At 38.8% G+C, this 23,288-nt stretch overlaps 1 protein-coding gene across 12 annotated transcripts in view; it reads right to left on the minus strand.

Moving 5' to 3' along the window:
- Utrn (utrophin) overlaps positions 1–23,288 on the minus strand; it is a 493,014-nt gene that overhangs the window by 82,906 nt on the left and 386,820 nt on the right. For all 12 annotated transcript variants that reach the window (XM_076926858.1, XM_076926860.1, XM_076926859.1 and 9 more), the window contains 4 exons: positions 12,917–13,185; positions 7,777–7,923; positions 4,952–5,030; positions 1,611–1,671 (listed from right to left, as the gene is read on the minus strand). In XM_076926858.1, coding sequence (XP_076782973.1) covers positions 1,611–1,671; positions 4,952–5,030; positions 7,777–7,923; positions 12,917–13,185 — 556 coding nt within the window. The remainder of the gene's footprint in view (positions 1–1,610; positions 1,672–4,951; positions 5,031–7,776; positions 7,924–12,916; positions 13,186–23,288) is intronic.

A 23,288-nucleotide genomic window follows, 5' to 3' on the forward strand; every position in this document is an offset into this window, starting at 1 on the left:
TTCCAAAGACTAGCATTGAGTCTGGCAGGGATGTGTCTCTGGGAAGTCTACAAGGATCACACTCCCAGCCTCTTCAGATCGTCTGTTGCCAGGATGGCATTCCACTTCCTCATCTTCAAAGTTGCATCTGTACTTCCCTCTCTCAGTCTGGCTTCTCCTCAGCTGCTCTCCTCCTCTTAAAGGCTCTCAGGATTTCACTGACTATCAGGATAATCTGCCTATGGTAGTCTACAACCTGAAGACTGTTGCTAAATGTTGTTGTTATCTGCCTATGGTAGTCTATAGTTACTATTAATTGAACTAAAAATGTAAAACAGCGAAGAAATTTTAAATTTTTAATTAGATGGCCACAACTGCTTTCAATAAAGACAAGTCATCTCATGCAGTCTCGGACTCCTTTCCAGTCATGTCTGTAGAAATTACACACCCATCGACTGCTTTGACGCCTCATTCTAGAATTCATCAAAACTCAATATACCAAATGCTGTCTCTAAACAAAAGAGTTAAATTCTCAGAAGACAATGTAACACATACTGCTCAATATATTTTTATAGATGATGACAAGTTTGTTTTTAAAATGAGATTTCAGGATTTCAGGATAGAAGAAAGGACATATTAAAAGGTACTATTCAACAAATAATTCTTTTCACAAGCTTTCCCCAAACAAAGATCAGACAGGTCAATTAGCACTGTCATAGGATTTTCAAGAGACCACACTTTGTTTCAGACAGTATACAAAGAAAACTCGGCACAGAGATTTTTTTTTTTTTAACTCAACTCGCCCAAGGCCACACAAGCTAATGTGAGCCACAGCTGGCTTCCAATACTCGGTGTGCACTCTCAGAATTACGACCTAGTTCTCCTAATACATAATAGGGTCGGTGACAATGCTTAGTGCTGGATTGCACTGTAAATCAACTGCTTCACTAACTTCCACTCCTAGGGATAAGAGTGCTTCATCATTCTTTTTTGTGGCAAAATATAGAGTAAGTGAAGGACCAGCATCCTAAGATGATGTGTAAACTAGACAAGAGTCAGAACATGTCACATAAGAAGAAACGGGAAAGTGAAACTAGGCTAAAAATAAAACTTAAGAGGAGGAGGAAAAGGAGGAGGAAGAGGAGGAGGAAGAGGAGGAGGAAGAGGAGGAGGAGGAAGAGGAGGAGGAAGAGGAGGAGGAAGATGATAAAACAGTAACTCAGTGCCCTTTCCCCAGGGCCAGAAAGACCTAATGAAAGACAGCTCAGTGATTTTGAAACAAATTTCTTTCCATTATTAATCATGCATAGCTTCCTCCTGGTAACTGGATTGAATTCTGTTATTAAAAGTATAGGGAGCCGGGTTTGGTGGTGCACATCATTACTTCCCGAACTTGGAAGACTAAGGCTAGGGTTGGGGGTTGCGGGGGGGGGGGGGGATCTCCCTGAGTTCAAGGCCAGCCAACCAAGTTTCATAAGTTCCAGGCAAGCCAGGACTACAAAGTGAGACCCTACCTCAGGTCAAACAAACAAACAAACAAACAAAGAGACAAACAACAAAATAAATTATGTAAGAGAGTAGGTGCGCTCTTAAATTATTTGGTACCTAAAAGAGAACTGAAGTCTACTTACTTGATGTAATAGGGCACTTTATTATGCGAGATGGATCTCTGCCAGGGCAGCTGGACTGAAGCTGAGGGAACAAAGAGAAGTTATTGGAAGCAGCAAGCCTTACACCTTAATGTAAAACAAATGAACACATTTCATAGCAAATCTTGAGGGACCCGTTCTGGCTCTAAGCTGGATCCCTGCAATTAAGAAAAGCAGGAGCCCAAGCAGGACAGCCTTAAACTTCATGTGAAGTGAGGAAAAGAACCAAGACTCAACTTCCAGAGCTGATTCTGTCAGACCCTATTGATGAAAACACTTTCACAAAATCAGCTTCTTGTTCATAAACATCACAACGCAGAACTCGGTGCCATCTGCAAAGGGTGCTCCCTGTACACTGTATATTCAGAATTAAAGCAACAATTCTCCAGACGGAATTCTAGATCACTAATGGTATCCTTCACTTTGCACCATATTTGTAGGGGTGTAGCTATTATGAACAGATGGCACTCAAGCAACTTTAATTATAAAAAGTTTTTAGAAAAAAATTTAACATAAAAATAGGCAAAAGTTTTTTTTTTTTTTTTTTTTTTTTTTTTTTATGAGCCAAGCAGATCATCTAAGAAGAATATCAGATACTTATTTTCATCTGAAATACTTAAAAAACAGTTTTCCATGTTTGTAGTATGTTTGAGATGTTTGGCATGATAGAGATACTGTGCCTTTTAATGGAAGTACTTACCTTTCACAACTCTCTTTACTGATTACTTGCAAAGATACATTACTGTCTTAGTAAATCAATTATTTAAAAACTTAATGAATTTAGAACCAGAGGAATTTTGCTAAGCAAGGTACCAGGTAAATTAAAATGAAATTTTACAACTGTCTCTAGACCTTCACATAGACATATGTCACTATGGTTTTTTTTTTTTTTTCTTAATTTCTTGGTGCATTGATATCTTACAAATATGCAACATTCTAAACTCTGCCAAGCATTCCAAATCCATATTTTATTTTGAAAATGTAGCAAGATCCACACACCAACGTTCTGTTGGATAGAGAAGAAGCTAAATACGCAGAGTTAAAAATAGCTGCCCACTGGCCGGAGAGATGGCTCAGTAGTTAAGAGCACTGGCTGCTTCTCCAGAGGTCCTGAGTTCAATTCTCAGCATGGCTCACAAACATCTATAATCAGATTGAATGCCCTCTTCTGGTGTGTCTGAAGACAGCAACAGTGTTCTCATATACTTAAAAAAAGTAAATAAATCTTGAAAAAAAAAAGGGGGAAGGAAGGAAGAAAGGAAGAAGAAAGTCTTATGATATGAGGTCTTCTAGAAGAAGAAGAAGAAGGAGGAGGAGGAGGAGGAGGAGGAGGAGGAGGAGGAGGAGGAGGAGGAGGAAGAGGAGGAGGAGGAGAAGAAGCAGCAGCTCAAAGTCCTTCCCAAACTGGTGCAGTTCAGATACCACCACACCTTTCCAAATATTAGTTCAGCAAACTTCCTCCTTAACAACTGGTCTAGATCAAAGGCAAGCCCTCATCTTTCTAACTATGTCCATAGATGTTCCCAAACAGACGTGGAAATGAGAAATCATGTATGCCAAAAAAAATGAGAGCCAGCATCATTTAATGTTGGCACCAGGCTAATAAGTCAGGTTTTATTACTTGTCTCATGGAACAGGCTTCTTGAATAAGCACGGATAAAGTCCAAGAAACACAATCAAAGCCAAAGACCGTAAGCAGCAAGGGATAAGAATTATTAAATGTACTAATTGCAAGCTTGCTCACACTCCTTCATTTATTTAATAATTACTTTAATTTGAATAACCAAGCTTCCTGAACTGTCAGCTGAACACTCAAAGGCCATATGCTTGAGCACCATGAAGTATATGTATGGCTATTCTGCAATGTTTCATGACTGAAGAAACATGAACTACATTTCCATGGGTGAGGTTGTCAATATAGTAAGGTTCCGTCAATATTAGCAGATAAATTCATCATTTGAAATATAGAGTCTAAATTACTTACAAGTGCCTCTTTAATTTGGCCTTAGTTACTCTACAGGATTTAAAATATATGATACTTAATATCTAATGAGTATAACAAGAGGCTATTTATTTTAACAATAATGCTATCCATATGTTAAACATAAAAAAAAAAAAAAAAAAAAAAACCCTCCATCCTTACCCACCAGAAAGGGCTATACATCACTCAGAGATAAAGACCTACAGGCTGAGTTTAGGAGCTGAAAATGAGTAAGTCTTAGAGGTAGGGGACAGAAATCAACAAATTTGACTTCACAAGAATGTAAAAGTAAATAAAGCCTGGCCCTCAATCCTTTGTCAGAGAGAGAGAGAGAGAGAGAGAGAGAGAGAGAGAGAGAGAGAGAATATTAAGACAAAACACTAATGGAATTAACTTAATCAGGAGACATGGAGTTTGACTTTAACTTTCTCTGTGGTTTCAGAGAAAATAAGAGTTTCCATAATTGAGAAGTATCTTGGCCTTGAGCTTAAAATTTACTTAAATTTAATTAAATTACAACTTGTTTTTTTTTCATATACTTCCCATAGGAAATTAAAGGAAAGGCATTAATATGTGCTGAAAGTATCCTTGCCAAGGTGTGAGTTGGGTACTTTGTCTAACAGGATACACTTTTGCATTTAATTCTTGAGGCAATCTGAGGAAATATGTATACAGAGATCAAGAAATGAAGTTTCAAAAATCCTCAGGTCTAGTAAAAGACAATGTTAACATTTAAATTCAATTTGGGAATTTCAAAATTCGGCATTCTTAATTATCATCAGAAGTGAATGGCAAGTTTAAAAAAGGCTCAAAATTATTTACCAAAGTCTTCATGAAGTACACATAAAATTAAAAATTCCAGTTGGGGATGTTCCATTAAACCTACCTTTGTGCCCATGAGATGAATACCTTGAGTCTAGTAAACCAACATTTTCTCATTTAAGTATTTATATAGTGATTTAAAAATGCATGTGTAGCTTGAAAAAAACTAAGTATACATATATATAGAGAGAATTGATATGAACTAATTAAAAATCTTACAGCATAAAATTTTGGTATGAAACATTCATAACCTTTGCATGACAAATATCATATATGTTATCATAACCAATGTTTAAATGAGAAAACATATCTAGAGACAAATTTACTTTGGTTTTCCTTTGAAGATTTACCAATTTGCATACTGTATTACATAAGCAGTAATATTTCATGAATACTGTCTTTTAAATATGTATTTATTTAAAGTATAGTTAGAGCGAAGATATAGCTTCTTGGGCAGGACTGAAGGAACTTGCTAATTCATTCAAATTAAACAAGATCACTCAAATTTATTGAGACTTACTGGACAGAAAGTGTTGAGAAGATGGCCCAAAGTCTCTGTGCGCTTCCTGAAGCTGTTTAAGGCGATCGTCCACAGAAACCTGCACACAGGCACAAGCCAGACGAAACGTTGACTTCAAGACAATAGTGTTCAAAATATCCTGACTTCATTACTTTATCAAGCGATGCTGTTGCTCAATGGATTTGTTACTGCTTGAGCAAAAAACTTATTAATGCAGTAGTCTGAAAATCATATTGTGACATTAATTAATGGTAAAGAAAGCCAGAGATGGTTCTAAACTATATGAACCTTAAATCTATACAATAACCACATTAGCTAAATATTATTATGGTTATCACTTTAGAGATGAAGAAAGCGAGACACAAGGAAGGACCTGAGGACACAACTAGTCAGAACAACATGAATAGTCAGTCACGCCTTGGCTATCGGAGGCCATAGCTATGCCTTACCTTAACACTGTTCTCCACCACTTCACCACAGGAAGCGTGCCTCTAAGGCAGCTTAGGATGGGGCCCTGGGAGGAGCCCTTACTCATCCCTCTTTTATAAAAAGGATGATAAAAGTGCCACAGAGATTGTGTGGGAAATAGAGCTTAGAGAACTCTAAAGATAAAGATATGAGCAGATTGACAGATAGGGAGACAGGCAGTTAGAAAGACTATAGTTTTTTATACAGATTGATAGGTGTATATTGATGAACAGGTATGAAGGTAGACAGACTGATGGAAGATAGATAAAAAAAAATGACTATGTGAAATGACAGAAGAGAGAAAACAGAAAGCTGGGTGTGAAACATCTTCTGATTTTCCTACAAGTTTGCATCTGATGGTCTCTATCAAAACAAAGAGGAGCCTCTGAGCATCGGAGTGTCCCTGCTCATGGCTGTAGTATGTAACCAGTGTATCCCAGCACATGACTCCCTTCTATGGTTGTTAGTGCAAATTCTATGGTTACTGTGCCACATGACAAAAACAGTTATGAAACCAAATGCAAATGAACAACAGTCGCACACAGCCTTTTGACATTTCCATTTCCCTGGCCCTGTTATTTGTCTCTGCAGTGCTGGTACGCTGTTCCATTTGGATGGACAATTTCATTTTCAGCTCACTGTAAATAAAACTTGTATCTGTCTAGCTCACTGGACAGCTCAGTTTTCTCCTGGTCAGCTATGCAAAATTGTGTTAGAGTCCGCTTTATTCATGATGAGAAATGCTCAAATGTCGTATTTTATGAGTAAGTGGGCTGCTATTCTTGATATTTAACAGCACTGTTTCCACCAGGAAACGTGGATTTTCCTTTGCTTATCCAGGACTGATATTTGAACTCTAGCAGGTACCGGCATCAAAGATAAGGATGGAAGAATGCATGTTCCCATCATATCTAACATGTAACCTGACATCTTTAGAGATGGAGACACAGAGGCAAAGCAAAAGGAGATCAAGGAAGACTGGAAGAGCAACCTTCCAAAGAGTACAATGAGTGATAATGAGGCAGAGGAATAGGGCAGAAGCAAAAAGAAAAAGGTTCAGACATCTCTGTGAGCACTTACAAATTTAATATGCTTGGCCTGACCACTCTCAGATTATTGACATTCTTCACAAGGATAGGAAAGACTGTCAAATATGAAATATTCACATCTCACATTTTCAATTTCATTCAGAAAACATGGACCATTAAGTTAAAAGAAAATTAATTGACATTCATGTCTTCTACGTGAAGTGGGGTGAGGGAGGGAGGGACACAGGTGCCACAGAGCATCCTTTAGGAGTTGGTCCTTTCCTTCTATCATGTGGGTTGCTGGGAACAAATTCTGGTGTCTGCAAATGCATTTACCTAGCGAGCCCAATCTCAGTGACTTCCCTGTGCATTTTGATGTTGGGGAATCCAAGAAACATATTATAACCTAAAATGTATCACACTTTGCGAATAAAATCATACTTGCACATTTGTCTTAACTGTTGCATCTATTGTAGAGAAACTAGTCAGAATTATTTACTGTTACTTTTCTAGTTACAGCCTCCCCTGCTAATTTTCAGCAAAAAAGCATAGCTGTTTTGACTCCTAGCAGGCAGAGACTGAATGTGTCACAGATCTTTTGTACCGTGAACTCCTCCCTGGCATGGGCAGTGGTCAGGCAACGCTCACACCCGGGAACACTCATGAGTCCTGGCTCAGTTAAATCCGTAGTCTACAAGTAAGGTCGAGAGCCACTGAAACAATTGCCTTGGGAAAGTTGGTTCTAGAAGCTAAGTGCAGGTGTGCTTTCTGTAAACTAAGAGGGCTCCTGCACAGCGAACAATGTCAAGAGAAAGAAGAAAAGCTTTGTAACTTTCCAAAGCAAAAAGAACACATAATGAAGGTAAGAAAAATCATTCCTTTATAAGTCATGACAGGACAAATGATTCTGTGGCAGACTAGAGGTTACAATTGCCACAACTTACTGGATTTTGTGTAATTTTCTACAAGTATATATAATTTAAATACAAATTATGACAAAAAATCCATACTCATAAGTAAATGATGCTTTTCTTTTCAAGATACAGAAAGACAAATACTTGCTTGCTAAATTCGTTATCAAATACCTTCAGTAAAGAGAGAGGCGGGATAATGTGTGGTTTAAAAATGAGGCAGGTTTTAAAGACCATCCAAGTGTTTCTGTTTGTGCACATCCTAAGGTGTGTTTTTCAAGCTTAAACAAATGCAAAGACTTGTTACACTAAGAAACTAAATGCAAATCAACCATTGCACAGCCTCCTAACATCTCCATTCCTGTTCTGTATTCTTTATGCAGTGTTAGATAGCATTCTGAAGGGGCTAAGCCGATACCTGTAGAAGTTTCCATCGCATATTAAGGTCATCCAGCTGGCGAGACATCTTTAGAGATGGATGCAGGTCAAGTGGAGACAGCTGACTGGACAGGTCATTCATTGTTTTAACTTTTAAGTTGATTGGTGCAATTTCTTCTCTAAATGCCTGGTAGAAACAGATTATTTTAGAATGTCACCAGAAAGTGACATTTTTTTTTTCCTCAAAAGCCAGAGTTGTCATCTTCCTACTGAAGACCTTGGGAAGGCCAACGTGATGCTGTCGAGTAGAGAAGCTGACTGGATCAGGCCTGGATTAACGTATACAGCAGAGACTCCCTGAGCATTTAAGAATGCGGGCAATGAGAAAAACTCAAGTTGCAAACACAACTAAGACACTAAACATTTCTGTCTGGTCTATTATGTGCAAACCATGGGACTACTGTTGCATGGTCCATTTGCTTCTTCTTCACTCTCATACTTTCTGTTCCTAGTATAGCATGGCTGCCTTACTCCTTTAATCCACCAGATGCAACAAGTTGACTTGAACTCAGTCATGCTTCAACTAGGTGTCAAGAAAAAGTAGCTTTTCTCACTACTAACCTATGGTTATTATTAGATACTGGAGAGAAAAGCTCTGTGTCTCCCAGAACCCAATATGATCACAGACTGTGCTTACAGGAGGGACAGGAAGACCAGCGCATATTGGAAAAGCTATGGATGAGTCTCGGAACTGAACTACGACCTCTGGGTGCAGAACAGACAGGTAAAAAGTGTATGTCCTGGGCGAACCTATGAAGGGGAAGCTAGACTTTAGAGCCAATGAGAGCCAACAGCATAATGATAAATTCATGGCCTCCGTTCTCCACAGAATTCCACCTGTTTAAAGCATTGGTTGGCTTTCTCTGACCACTCTTTGTCCAGATCACCTGGATCCTGAAATGCCTTAGCTAGGAGATTTTCCTCTGCAGCCTTGCCTGGAGGCCCTTTCCCAGCATCCCTGGGACGTCTCGTTCAGTGCTACCAGCCCCACTATGACTTTCAGCCAACATATCACAACATGCAAACCACGAGCCACATGCCACGGAATAGGTACTGTGACAGTTCAGAGCTATTCCAACCCCACTGCTGGACATCTCAGATTTCAGTTCTTAGCCTTTGTAAGCATTCACATTCAGCCTGTCCCACAGAAGAAGCTGGTTGAGAAGAGATACCTACCTACATTTAGAACCCGGCACACATGCACAGACATACACACAGACACATAGACACACACACAAACACACACAGTAGTATTCATTTGCTGTTTTTCTGATATTACAGTAAACAACAGAATCTACCTCTTTTGTTCCTCTGTCTGATGTCAGATTTTAGGATAGTTAACCAGCTTTCCAAGAAGACAGGGATAAAATTTTGCCTCTCCTAAAACCTATCCCGAATTATAATGGTTGCTAAAACCCAATATTCAGGAATCAAATTTTTTCAGTGGTAAATCAGGGAATATATATTTTAGTGTTTTTAATTTCTTGACTATGTCTAAAGGCATGTGGTTATGTGCAAAGGAGAGCTGAAGAACAAATCACAGGAGAAGAGACAGAAAGCCAGAAACCAACATGAAAAACAGGTCTGCCAGAGACAGCAGCGTATGAACTCTGTTTGAATCTGTAGACATGAAGTCACCAGGTGTTTAGTATGATCTAGTTCCAATCTCAGCAGACACCAGTGTATCAAAGGAAGTCAGAAGAAAGGAACACCCAAAAGACACATGGCCTGTTATAATATGGAAAGGGACAGAATTTTGATTTTCGGTTAGTTTTGTCTATCCCCACTGATATTGGACATATCCAAAGATGGTCCAGTGTGCACACGCAGACCGATGTGCAAATCCAGTTATTGGACATACAGTGACTTAGTAATAGGCCTGACAGGTGCAAAGGACTAACAAATAGGACAGGTGTGGGGGACAGAGGGAAGTGTGGGTTAGCGGAAGACACAGGGCTTTTCAACGTGGACTCTGAAACAATTCAGATTCACTCAGGCACAGAGGAACACACACACTAGAGCTCCAAAGTTTCCACGGCTTTTTTAACAGTGATTTTTTTTTTTTAAAGCTTGATATGTTAATGCTCTCTTTCACATTTAAATTCAAAGACCCTAAAACTGCATCCATAATTTAAAAATCAATATCCTTTGAGCTTTAGGTATTAAAATTAAAAATTAACATGCTATTTGATAGGTTTCTATTTTTAGATGACAATCAGTTATATCAACAGATGGTAAAGGTGCTTTAGAATTTGAACATAACTTCACGCATAATTTCAAGACAGGATTTTTTCTTTTACTTTAAGAAACAATAGAGAAGCTTATATTTCTACTGTGCAAAAATCCTATTTTGTTTTGTTTTGTATTGTTTTTTTTTTTATTTTCTGTTACAAGTCATAGGTGAAAACATGAACAGAGATTTGCCAGGAAAGTCTTTTTGGCTCTGTTTTCTCTTTTATGGCAAGGTGTTTTTATGGCAATGAGGAAACTTTCTATCAAGGAAGTTTACCTTTTGCCTTTTAAGAGGTTCCAAGTTAAGAGGCTTGAAATAAACAGAGTTATAAATGGTTTTCAGAACCACCATGTGTTCTTGTATAAAAAGCTAATTTATCATGTTTTGACTGTACTTTCCAATAAGAGAGTAAGAGTCTATGTAGCCCTCACTGCTATAAAAACAGAAACATCTGCTATTATCAAAGGTGCTCGTTAGACTGTTGGCAGGTGTGTGTCTCAAACCCGTCTGGTACCAGAAGGTGTATATGCAGAAAACAGCATTGTTATTAAAGATAACTTTAGCAGCTGAAATTATTTCATTATTCCTAAAGATTTTATTTTCCAGCTGTGCTCTGACGTATTTACTAATATTTTGCAGTTTCTAGTATCTAGTTTTTTGCTTTCCATACAGCTTCACTAAGAGAGAGGATATACTTTAGGGAACATATGAATTATTACAAACATTGAATTTATTTTACTTGGTTTAGTGAGACTTTGAACTTTTAATTTTTACTTCCTAAGATATAAAAGTAATTTAATCCAATTTATTCTTTGCCATTAGACTATTTGTTTTTGTGGTTTTGCTTTTGTTTTTTTGAGCCTCCCACTTAAGTAGATTTGAACAAAAGAATTTGGCTGGAGAGATAAGTCATTCCTTTAATTAAGGCTGCCGATTCTCAAACTGTTGGGTCTTTTCTCCAGATACAAATTTTCATTTTTCTCAACACTAATGATCCCCAACTATCATGTGATACTTTCAAACTCAAAAGGGTAAATTCCCACTCAAATTCAGAGGTATTTTAGTTGTTGATTTTTGATACTAATTGTATTTTGTAAATCACTGAAAGACTTTCTAGGGTTTAAAAACTAGTTAAGCCAGATTTGGTGTCAAAGGCCTGTAATACTAGCTACATGGGAGGCTGAGGCAGAAAGTCTGCAAGATTAAGGTCTATTTGGGCTATGGAGTGAGTTCAAGACTAGCCCAGATACCCAACAAGATCTTGTCTCAAAATAAAAAGTAAAAAGAAGGCTTTGCACACAGTTGAATGGTGCTATATTTGCCCAGAATGCACAAGGTCCCAAATACAACCCACAATATCTAAGATTTAAAAAAAAAAAAAAAATTGTAAAAATACACAAAATGCCCAATATTTGAAAAAGATGCACTGATAAGCTAATGATTATGTTTTTCTTAGGCTAGTTTTATATTCACATTTATCCAGGAAAATGTTTTTTGGAATATTGTAGGTTTTGGAAGGAGGTCTACGTAATTTATAGAATAGGCAGACACACATCTATTATCAGAAATGGAGAACACTATATTCTTTGTTAACACTTGTTTTAAATTTAAAAGTTTAAAAGTGTTTTAATTTTAGACAGTTTAAATTCAAAAGGTTGGTCAAGATTGTATTTATATACATTAGACTGAAAAAGGTCTCTGCAGTGAAGGAGAAAGGCAATTTAAAATCACAGAGACTCTAGACCTAACTAGCTGTGTGGGCTTGAACAACTGCAGTTTTGCCTGGGGGAATAATCCTCACCTTGTTGCTGGTGTGGGGATTAAAAGAGACATCCACATGAACTGACTGAGAACAGTTCTTGGCACAGAAGAAGCAGCCTTAAGAAATGCTAGCTATTGCTACTCCTCTGTCTATATGCACAAATGTTTGCTCATGTAACTGGCCTGAGTATTACGTTAATTTCCCAGAGCTTGTCTTTCCACCCAGCCATACTCACATAAAGGAAGACTGCTACCCCAGTGTCTATGAACAACAGATGTGTGTACCTTCTGCAATAAAATCTCCATGCATGATGGATAGTGTTGGACTCATCCCTTCTGATTGTCTCAGTGTTCATCCTCTGGTGTGATTCACGACTATACAAACCCTGCATTCTCTGAAGTTGTAATCTGTGTCTTTTGCTGCCTAAATTTTGCTACCCCCCCACAGACCCCCGCCCGAAAATGTGTAGAATGAGTAAGCAAAGCCGATTTACACCATAGAACTAATATCCTTAACCTTGGGCAATGCCTGATTACAAATGGAATTTATAACTAAATTTATTTTCCATTTACTCAGACAATAAGATAGAAATTATAGATGAGAATTCCCACTAAAGCAGTTTGTTTTTTTATTAAACCTTTAAATCCAAACACCAGTTTCTAGGAGACAGAACCTGTAGGCTGTACCACAGGGGTACGATTCTATTAAATCTAGGCTGTGGGGATCATTACAAAATAAACAGATTTTTAAAAAAAAAAATGAATAGGAAACAAAAGAAAATGAAACGGGAGGCCTATCTGAAAACAAAGTGAACTTAAAAAGTTTAGAGGAGGTTTTGTCTTGTTTTAAATGGTTAAACCTAATCTACACTATTTAGGAATATTCAATTAGGATTCTAAAAATGTTTAAACAAACTAAATTATCATAAATCCACCTTGGTGGTTTTCTTTTGGGGGAGAATACGTATGGTAAACATCTGTCATAATTCCTGACTTGGGTGGGGAGCTGAAGTGGGTGTTATAATAATCCCTTATAATGATTTCTATATGTTGGTCTATTTATTTGTCCTCTTTGCAACACCACCACATTTTTAAAGTATTCTTTGTCAAAGGCAACGGTGCTGACCAGGGTTTTCTCTATGTGATCCTGTAGCGAGTCGATAAGCAGGTCTCCCACAGGCTTCCAGCCGTTCCGTACAGCCTCGACCTCCTTCATGTCCGCATCCAGGTCATCCATCGCTCCCTGCAGGTCACGGAGTTTCTCTAACGCCTTCCCTACTTGCTTTTGCCAGTTGCTAGTCACAGCATTGAGGCTCTCCCACTTCTCTCTGACTTCGGAAGACTGCTTGCGCATGGCTTTGGCGATCTTCTGGGCCCTCTCCTCAGGAGTTAACTCTGTGATTAAAGAAGAGAGGTTCACCTTGGGTGTCTACTCAGTTATACATTTATTCTTCATATCCAAGTTAAATCTTACTGTTCAAAGGGTTACTAGTGTACATATACAAAGGCTAAGTTACAGTGGTCAGAGGAAAAAATTTCTCTGTATGTGTTTACCAGTTAGACATAGTTAAGTCTAAACACACTCAAAAAGTAAAAGAAAATGGTTGCTCAGATTAGTAAACGGTTTAATGTTCAGTGACTTCTGAATTTTAATACTTTAACACTTATAAGCCTTGAAATGTACCATGATAACTCAAGAAAGAAAACATTTTTCCTTTACCATAAATTTACTTATGTGAAAATCCAAAGACAGTTTTTCGTTTCATTGTTCTCAAGAGAAATTGGAAGCATAATTAGCAAAGAGTAGCTGTAAGTTATAAAAAAAATTAATCTACCATGTTTCCTTAAAGAACAAGTTCAAGGCATATGACATCTTAGAGACTTCTTCATCCGTAAATTTGTTTGCTTGTTCGTGTTTAACAAAGAACATTTCCTGAAGACTAGACATACGGAAACAGAATGTTTATCCACATATCACCAGGAAAACTGCAAGATTACAAGGACCATCCTTGACATGTAACAGAGCCAGGAGTCTGAGTATAAGCAATAAACTAAGCCTCTCCCAGGGAAAGGATGCATGCAATCTAAGGCTAGTAAGAAGAGCAACAGTCCAGAGGTGAAGAAAAGATGTCCACAGAAACCAACGTCAGGTCACTCCTAAGCCCAGGGTCAGAAACAGTGAACCCAACAAAACAAGGACAAAAGGACACATTTGGACACACAGAGAGACTCGCAAAGCAGGACAACCAGGTATGGGAATGTCTGGGACTCTCACCCCCACACTTGGGGATCCCCTCTTTAATCTAGCTGGTTTGAGTGCACCTTCTAGACTGTCCCCAGAAACAGAAAGGCAGATCAAAAACACAGAGTCATGGCAAAAGGAAGGCTCGTCTAAGGCAGACATGTATACAGATGTTCCTGTACTTAAGGTAGGGTTGTGGATACACCCATCCTAAGCTGAAAAGGAATCTTAGAAATCAAAACTAGATTTATTAAATCTGCCCTACCAAGTATCACAGCTCAGCCTATACTGAGTACGGATAGAGTCCTCCCAATATGCGCCTGTGGTTAGGCAAGCTCATTGAACACAAAGCTTCTCCATAATAAAATACTAAAGGTCTCAGAATGTACAGAATACTGCACCAAGTGTTTGAAATGTAATGGCTGCAGGGCTGCAGTCTCCCATCACTGGAGCCTCGAAAATGTTTTAAGATGTTTCTCCCTAAGTCTTTATCTGCAATAATACCCCCATCTTTTAGTATGAACTACACTAGTAATTTCTACTTCACCTTAAAATGCTTCCTTGAAAAAATAAAGTTTATCCAGCTTAATCACAAAATGGACTTTGTCCTAAAATGAACTGAAGCCAGCATTCCTAAACCTCACATCCACCCTTATTAAAAAAAAAAAAAAAACAAAAAAAAAAACTAACTGCCTATCTGTCTTCATCTAAGTGTGTTTGAAAAGACAATTTAAAGAAGATAGACTATGCATGTTTGTTTAATTTTCCAGAAAATTTTAAACACTGATACTCAGACTGTAACCAAATGGCCTTTGAAGAGCACAGCAACCATGAATCAGTGCTGTTAAGTGACTACAGGGTAGAAGAATTGAGGGTGAGGAGGGAAAGCATCAAACAGACTGGAGCTCATGCACGCACGCTCGTGCACATACGCGCATGCACACACACCCCCCACACACATACACACATACACATGCATACCTCCTGCACCATACATGCATGCATACACTCACACCACAGGCACACACACCATATATGCACCCACACATGCACACCTCCTGCACCATACACGCACACACATACACGCACACACACATACCACATGCACACACCCCACATATGCATACACATATGCACACCTCCCGCACCATACATGCACACACACTCACACCACATGCACACACACCACACATACACACATGCACACCTCCTGCACCATACATGCACACACATACATGCACACCAAAAACCCACATCATATGCACACACACTCACTAACAATAAGTGAAAGCCACCTTAGGATCCTAAGCCAGGGAGCCTAGAGAGAAAGATCAACAGGTGTAACCAGCAAGTCAGAGCAGCCAGCCTCCAGAGGGAGGGAAAACAGTCCGAGCCATTAAGAGGCAAGCTCCTTTAAATCCTAATACCTTCGAGACATCTGTAAAATGCTAAATATAACAGTTGCATTTTATATTTTACACAAATGTAAAATGTTATGTGTGAGATGAAAATTTCATTCCCAGCAGCCTCAAGAGAGGTGGGGTAGCTTTTATGAGGGCTACACCTGCGCTGGTTAATAAGTTACTGGGGCTTTTCAAAGAATGTATTTTAAGCACTTGTGTTTCAATGTCTATGGGAGGAAGGGAGGAAAGAATGAGGGAGGGAGGGAAGAATGAGGGAGGAAGGGAGGAAGGGACAGAGAGAGAGAGACAGAGACACAGAGAGAGAGACACAGAGAGAAAGAGAGAGAGAGAGAGAGAGAGAGAGAGAGAGAGAGAGAGAGAGAGAGAGAATGATTCTGCCTGTTAATTTTGAGACAAGACAGCTTACTCAGGGTGCTTTCCCTTGGATGAAGTAAACACTGTTTCTGAGTCAATCACACAGCCCACAGAAGGGCACACAGAGCTTCCTCATCCTGGGACAAACATCCCATATTGGCTGCCATGTTTTTGTCCAGTGGAAGTTCCTCTGTTTGCTTGGTCCTTTCGTTGGTTTATCATACAATCCCCTCTCAAGGAGCTCATCAGGAGAACAAAGCTCGACACTAAACTCCCCGTGTTTACCACAGAGGACCTGTGCCCACTAAGCACTGTGGAGTCAGAACTCAAGTGCGTCCCCCATTGCAGCAAGTCTTAGAAGCTGTTTTAAGCCAACAAGAGAGAGTAACAAACAAAAGCAAAATTATCCACGTTTGTGAGGCTTGTAAAAATGAAGCAATATGTAAAATATCAAGTTAGGGCAATTTGAGGGGACAAAGCAGAAAAAAAAAGAGAAAAAAGGAAAAAAAGAAAAGAAAAAAGTCCAAAGAGGCAGAAAAGATTTACAGGGAAAAGAATACAGAGCTTAAAGAATGCATTCTTTAAAAACAAAATCTTCTCATTTGAGAAACAATGGATAAAATGTCCTTTTAAAGTATCAAAAGCTTCTGGGTGGAGAAGCATCTTAACCAGTCTTTCTAAAGCACTGTATTGTATGAGAAACCCTGCGGAGAGCTGATTCAAACCGATCCTTTCTAGAAGCCGCTATCAGAGACCCACAGTAAAGCATAGTGATTTGGCCCATCAAGCTGGAGATTCCTGGAGAGATGCCCACGATGCCCCAGTGGTCCCAGTATCTGTCAATAGAGCGTGCCTAGCTTAATGGAATACAAACAGTGATGCTCTCTGGTCCTGCAGCTGAAGACACATTTCCCTTCCACTGGGTTGATGTGTCAATCCCATGTACAACAGGGCCACTCAATACAGGAGGCATGGGAGCCCAGTGATAAGAGAGCATTCTAATTTGCATTTGAAAACAGGAAAAAGGGGCTGATGCCAGAGAGGAGAAATAGAATGACAAAGCCAAATACATTTGCCTGCAATTCCAAGGCCAGAAGAGCTCTTTCCATGTCACTGGCCTTCCCGCCCAGTGTCTGTGTGCACCTGAGTGGATATTTCCATCCCATCCTCTCTACCCTCCATGTTCAGGCCTGGGGATCAAACTGCACAACATTTGAAGGTAGAATTATATTTAAATCGTATTCTTTACATGTGTGGATTCATTTGATTATATATTCTATGTCTCACCATACGTGATGAATATTTTCTCTTTCTTCTATTTTTATCCTGTGATTTTAAATAGTAGGTCTACAATGTGCTACCGATTTTAGGAAGACCCAAAGGGGAAAAGTTGAAATTAGTGGCACATGCCTGTAATCTCTGCCCTTGAAGTTTGAGGCCAGCCTGGGCTACATGGAAAGGAGGAGAGAAAAGCTCAGTAAATCTTTGTATGAGTGTGCTCATGGATTGTCCTGCACGTATAACAGGCTACATTACACCATGGGAGCAAGACTACAGGGAGGAAAGCAGACCAGGCTGGGAGCCAGGCCCAGACTCAGGCAGCAGAACCACTTTTTTCTTGTGCATGCCTGTTGCTCAAGTACAAGGCATTCGACATGACTTGTTCATCCCTGTCCTTCCAAGAGTAAACCCCATGGAATTCTTTTCTCTTCTTAGTCTAGGAAAACACTTTACTCTTAGTGCTTATTTTAAGAAAGGTAGACATGCTCTCTTTGTATGCTTGTGAAAATATTTATTTTAAACATAATCCTTTTATAAAATAATGATAGTCATTTATTGGAATCACTCTGGTCTTATTGCTAACGATGATTCCCTAACTTTATCATATTTTTTTTCTTAATTTTAGTATCAGTGCAGCTGCCACTTTTTGTTACTACTGATTCTAAATATTTATGTCACAAACATTTATCCCCTCTCCATCTTGGTTAAGAATCCAGACAGGTGACCAGTCTGTCACTGACTTGCAGTGAATACTTTAGCTTCACTTTTTAAAAACAATACTAACCTTCATTTCTAAATGTCCACTTCATCCCCCCACCCCCTTGCCAAGTCCACGTAAAGCTACTTCTTCAAATATAAACCTTCAAAAGTCATTTAATATATGGTCATTCCCAATATCTGAGTTGTATTATGTGGGGTTTTTTTTTTTTGCATTAATTTGCAGTCTTTTATACTTTATCAATACATGAAAGGTTAATGTTAACAATGACAAAGAAAAAGGTTGCAAGTAGTATTTCATTGCTATACAATTCATTGTAAGAAAAGATTGGGAGAGTTCTAACAGGATATGTTATCCTAGATGCTGCTCACTCTTATTTTTTTGGAAACTCAGTTTATAAAACACACACACACACACACACAGAGAGAGAGAGAGAGAGAGAGAGAGAGAGAGAGAGAGAGAGAGACAGAGAGACAGAGACAGAGAGACAGAGACAGAGACAGAGAGACCACACAGTAGGTTTTCAATGAAAGTTCTAGTTCTAAGTCTAGGAGATCTGGATTCCTCAAGAGATTGTTCCTATAATCCCAGCTAATTAGACCACTAGAGTTCAAGAGAAAAAAAAATATTCACTCACTCTCTTTTGGTGCTTCTGAGTGGAATGAGGAACATGGAATGAGGGGTTAAATTAAGGGGACATGGACATAAAAGAAAATTCGGTCTGGGATCTGATTGGCCTTTCCTGCTTGCATAGTTGAGACTCAAAAAATTTCAACAGAACTGATAAAACCAAAGGTGTATACAGAGATAATGTACACTCTACAAAAGATATCTCAAAGGAGGATGCTTAATAAAGAATGAATAAGCAGATGAACTATGGTTATGTGGGGGAGGGCGGGGATGTTTCTAATGTTGGATTTCACTGTGTTAACACTCGTGTCTCATGCCCAAATCCATTAGTGTACAACCTAAAACCACTCTGCAATTTCCTCTACCAAAGGAAATCCTATAGGGTTCAAGAAACAAGTAAACTAGTTATTATTTTACTTAACTTGTAAACTTCACTTTTAAGTTTGGCTTAATCTTTTAAATCTTGTTGCAAATTACATCCATTGAAAGGTTTGTGTGTTTTAAAGATAGTTCAATATGACTCCAGCCCACACTCATGTCTTAGCTGTATACTCTCCTCTTCCTACTATGTCTCTCTAAATACTTCTGTTTTATCTGAGTAGAGGAACCAAAAGGTCACACTCCTTGGGATGCTGGCAGTAATGATGGGCTGTGTCTGTCTACTGATGTTCACACTTTCAGTATCTTTCTCTCTCTTTACAACCACTCCCCTCTCTTCATAATCAAAAGGTGTTTCTGATTAAAATACTAGGGAATATATTATTTCCACTCCCAAGTCTCCTGATTGAATAATTAAGATACACTTAATCTCTCTAAAGTGTTCCATCAGTGGCTAAGAGGACCCTGTCCATTTCTAGTCTGGTAGGTGACAGATGGCAATAGTTCATTATGGACCAAATCACCAGAATATCAAGTGCCCTCAGCTGATTAGGACTTCTAATTATGCTCATCTAGTAAATTATAAGGTTGACAAATTAGTAGAGGCTACTTAGAGCTGATCACCCAGCAGATGCAAAAACTACATCTTTCAATGAGGATAGGCTAAAGGGTGGTATGACAAATCTGATAGGAAAAAAAGAGGAATGAGAGGAAAGGATATAAAAAACAAAATGTCCAAGGAAAGAGAGGTAGGAAATATCTTCCAAAATTTCAAAAGGCAACTTACTGAGGAGCATGAGGAAACAGACAGATAATAAGATAACCCCCCACAACCTGCCCTCCAACTAAACACATATACATAATACACACATGCACACACATACACACACAAACTCAACACACGTGCACACACACACACACACACACACACACACACCTTGAGCTGTTCTCTGCTACACACAGAAGCTAGTGATCTATAAGCCAGAAATTTCAGGAGTGTTCTACTTGAGCTTAGTCATTCTTATTGTAGAAGTTAAATATGCTTTCATGTTTACGTTCTGCTAAAATAAAAAAAAACCAAGTTTAACTGAAGAGGGACGTCTATGCCTCTGCTGGCCTTCCATCTTCAAAACCATGGAAGTTTCTAGCTCCCAACCAAGAAACAATTAAAAAAAAAAAAAAAAAAAAAAAAAAAAACCACCACACTGCTCAAGGGCTGTAGAACTTTCCTGTCCTTTATGCTAAAAACAGAAAGTGACATCCCAGATGTAGATCCCCATAAAATATATCCCTGTAAAGTGTCCCTGTATCTTTTTTATGAAGCAAATGTGTTTTATTTATTGATGGTCACAACACTGGCTGGGGAAAGTAGCAGCTGGCAAGCAATTTATTAAAACCATGCTTGTCCATAACACCAACTTCTGTTCTCAATTGAAACAGTGCTGACTTACTTACTTACACAGAATTTTCTTGCAGTGATATTCATGAACACTAAAAGAAGTTTTGCTTTTTTAAAAACTGTCTGCCCAATCCAGGGGCTTCCTCAGTTCAAGGCTGGAGTACTGTATCTATATAAACACTATAGAACTTTAATTGCGGGAGGATCTGGGTATTGCTCTGTAGTTAAGTACACTGAGAAAGAAAGTAACGTATTTTTCTATGCCATTTCTTGCATTTCAACTTTACCCATCTAATTTGGACTTGGGAAGCTAATTAAATTATTGCTGTGCTCCACAGGCCTGAAAGCAATTATTTATACTTCAACTTTTTATGTGAAAATTAAAAAGACAAATTCTAATATTGCCTAAACACCTATTCCCTTGGTGACGGAATCAGTGAACTGGTGTGTGACTCTATTAAGCAGAGTGGGATTTTAGGATGGGAAGTAAAACAGTGGGTACAAAGAAGAACTATATGCATTTAATTATGCTATAAGTTTCCTAAAGGAAAAGAAAATCTTATTTCTACTCAATATACAGAAATACTAATGAGGGTAGAGTTAGATTCAAAACTCTAGAGGTTACAAGCACCAAGTATAATGACACAGACTTATGAACTAAATATCCTAAATATCCCTCTCTGGAAAATGGTGGTAGAAAACACTGTTATTTCAGAATTCTTGCTCTGGGGCTTCTTAGGATAGATCCTGGCCTGGTACTGGCATCTAAGTCCTGGCTGGCTATGAGGATCTATATAACATCTCTCATCAATCACATGCCTGTCCTCTCTGGGTAGTTATGGTTATAATAGGAACCTAGCAATTCTAGAAAATCTCATTCCCTGTTACTCAGCCTAAATGAGCAGAAGGCTTTCCTCAAGAGACTCCGGTTGTAAAGAGACACAGTCTATTCCCCTCCCCCTTGTAAGAACGAAGCTAAGAAAAAGAAAACCAGCAGAGAAGAAGCCAGGAAGGCCAGGCTCCTGGGTGGCATTTCCACTGCTGCTGCCAGCTGCATCCCTGCTCCTCCCGTGGCCCTGTTATGGGGCCCAGGGCCTAAGAGTGGGGAAAGCAAGGAAGCCTGTTAGGAGCATGTGGTTCTACCACTTACAATGAAGGGATTTGAATCGATAAATTGGTAACTTGCAAAACAAACAAACAAAAAGCCTCAAGGGGGAAAACCACCTGCCAGTTTAATAGCCTAATTATTTCTGTTAGGTAAGGTGTAATTTGGCCCCATTTTATTGGCTACGAGGAAACAATGGAACCCTAAGTTACTTGGAGAAGCCATACAAAAGGACCTTCTATTAAACTATATGACAATTCCCTACTGGCAATCATTCAATGGTCACAAAAATTTTGATCTGCACAAGTTTGTCATTGCTGCCATAAAATGAGCTGACATGGAATTACAATGTAATTTAAATTCTGAAATATGTCTTTAGGTCTCCAAAAGGATAATCTCCCTTCAGCCTATCACACCAAGCCCAGTGGTGTTCTCATGTCAGATATAATGTTTGTCTTAGGGTTTCTATTCCTGTGATAAAACACCATACACATAAACAACTCGGGAGGAAGGATTTATTTCTGCGCACAACTCTAAAGTCACACTTCATTGTTGAAGGAAGTCAGGGCAAGAACCCATTCAGAGCAGGAACCTGAAGGTAAGAGCTGATGGAGAGGCCTTGAAGAAATACTGTTTACTAGCTTGGACCTTATGGTTTGGTCAACCCACTTTCTAGTTGCTCCCAGGTCCACCGGCCCAGGGGTGGAACCATCCACAGTGATCTGGCCCTTGCCCTACTAATTATCAGTTACCACCAATACCATACAATATAGGAGTCCCATAAGAGAGAAACACTGCTGGTATTCGGTCTTCTGAAACATTTTATTGTTGTGTTTGGTATTTCAAAAAAATACAGCATTACTCTGAGGTATAACAAATGTTCTTCATACACATAGCTAGCCGTCAGGAGGAAACACTGATCTGAAAAAATGATTACTAACCATTGAACCCTGGTCCAGTCACATTGAACTAATTACGTGCATAGCACTAACATATACCTGACATATAACTAACTATACATATATAAACACATTACATTAAGAGCTATATTTTTCTATGACTATTTATGAATGTCATTTAAATGAAGCAAAGGTGACTAGCCTAGGATAAAACAAGCCATTTTCAGAAGAGAAGGACACTGTAGTTAGTCACAGTAACAGGAAGACTTTAGGCAGAATTATTTTTAAAGCTGATTTGTGGGAAAAGTCAATGAACAAAAAACTTACTGTCTTATAATACATTAGTAATTATTATTGGTGGTGATGGGCAGCTGGGAAAATGCCATATTCACTGGCTATCTATGGAGAATGAAGGTTGGGGAAGCAGAGTCTGCCCCTGACTGTGAATCCCACAGTGCACAGAGCTTTGACACAGTATGGCAATTCAGATGCAGCTCTGAGAACAGCAAGGGAAGTTGGCAGCACAAAGAAGAGCCAAAAAATATATGTGTGCAAGGCTAAGAGGTTCCTGACACGGGAGTCAAGAAGGAGCTAGGAGGTCAGCGGCCAGAGGCTTCCACAAGAGCAGAGATGAAGGAGGTGAAATTACAGGGACAGGCCCAAAGCCAGTGGAAACCCAGGGGTGAGGGAAGGGCAATAAACACAAGCTTAATGCTGGCTCTGCATCTTCCCTTGATTATCTCAATGACCTTGGTCGGCCAGGCAAGATGCTCTTGGCCCTAGCATTTTTTTTTTAAATGATAAATGGTACCTTTATAATCTGTCTAACATATTCATCTGGTTCAAAGAGTGAATACAAAAGCAGTTTAAAACATAGGAAAAACAACACAAATGATAAGAAATGTATATCTCATTATAAACTGGATGATAATGATCAACTAAAAGCAATTTGCATTGAAAGGAAAAATGTGTCAATAGGAGAGATTAAATGACATTACTTCTATGCCATTCAGACAAGAACACTGAACACAAAGCTCTCTGAATCTCCTACAATTACTAACACAACTT

Source organism: Arvicanthis niloticus, chromosome 28 (genome assembly GCF_011762505.2).
Source record: "Arvicanthis niloticus isolate mArvNil1 chromosome 28, mArvNil1.pat.X, whole genome shotgun sequence".
Lineage (NCBI taxonomy): Eukaryota > Metazoa > Chordata > Mammalia > Rodentia > Muridae > Arvicanthis > Arvicanthis niloticus.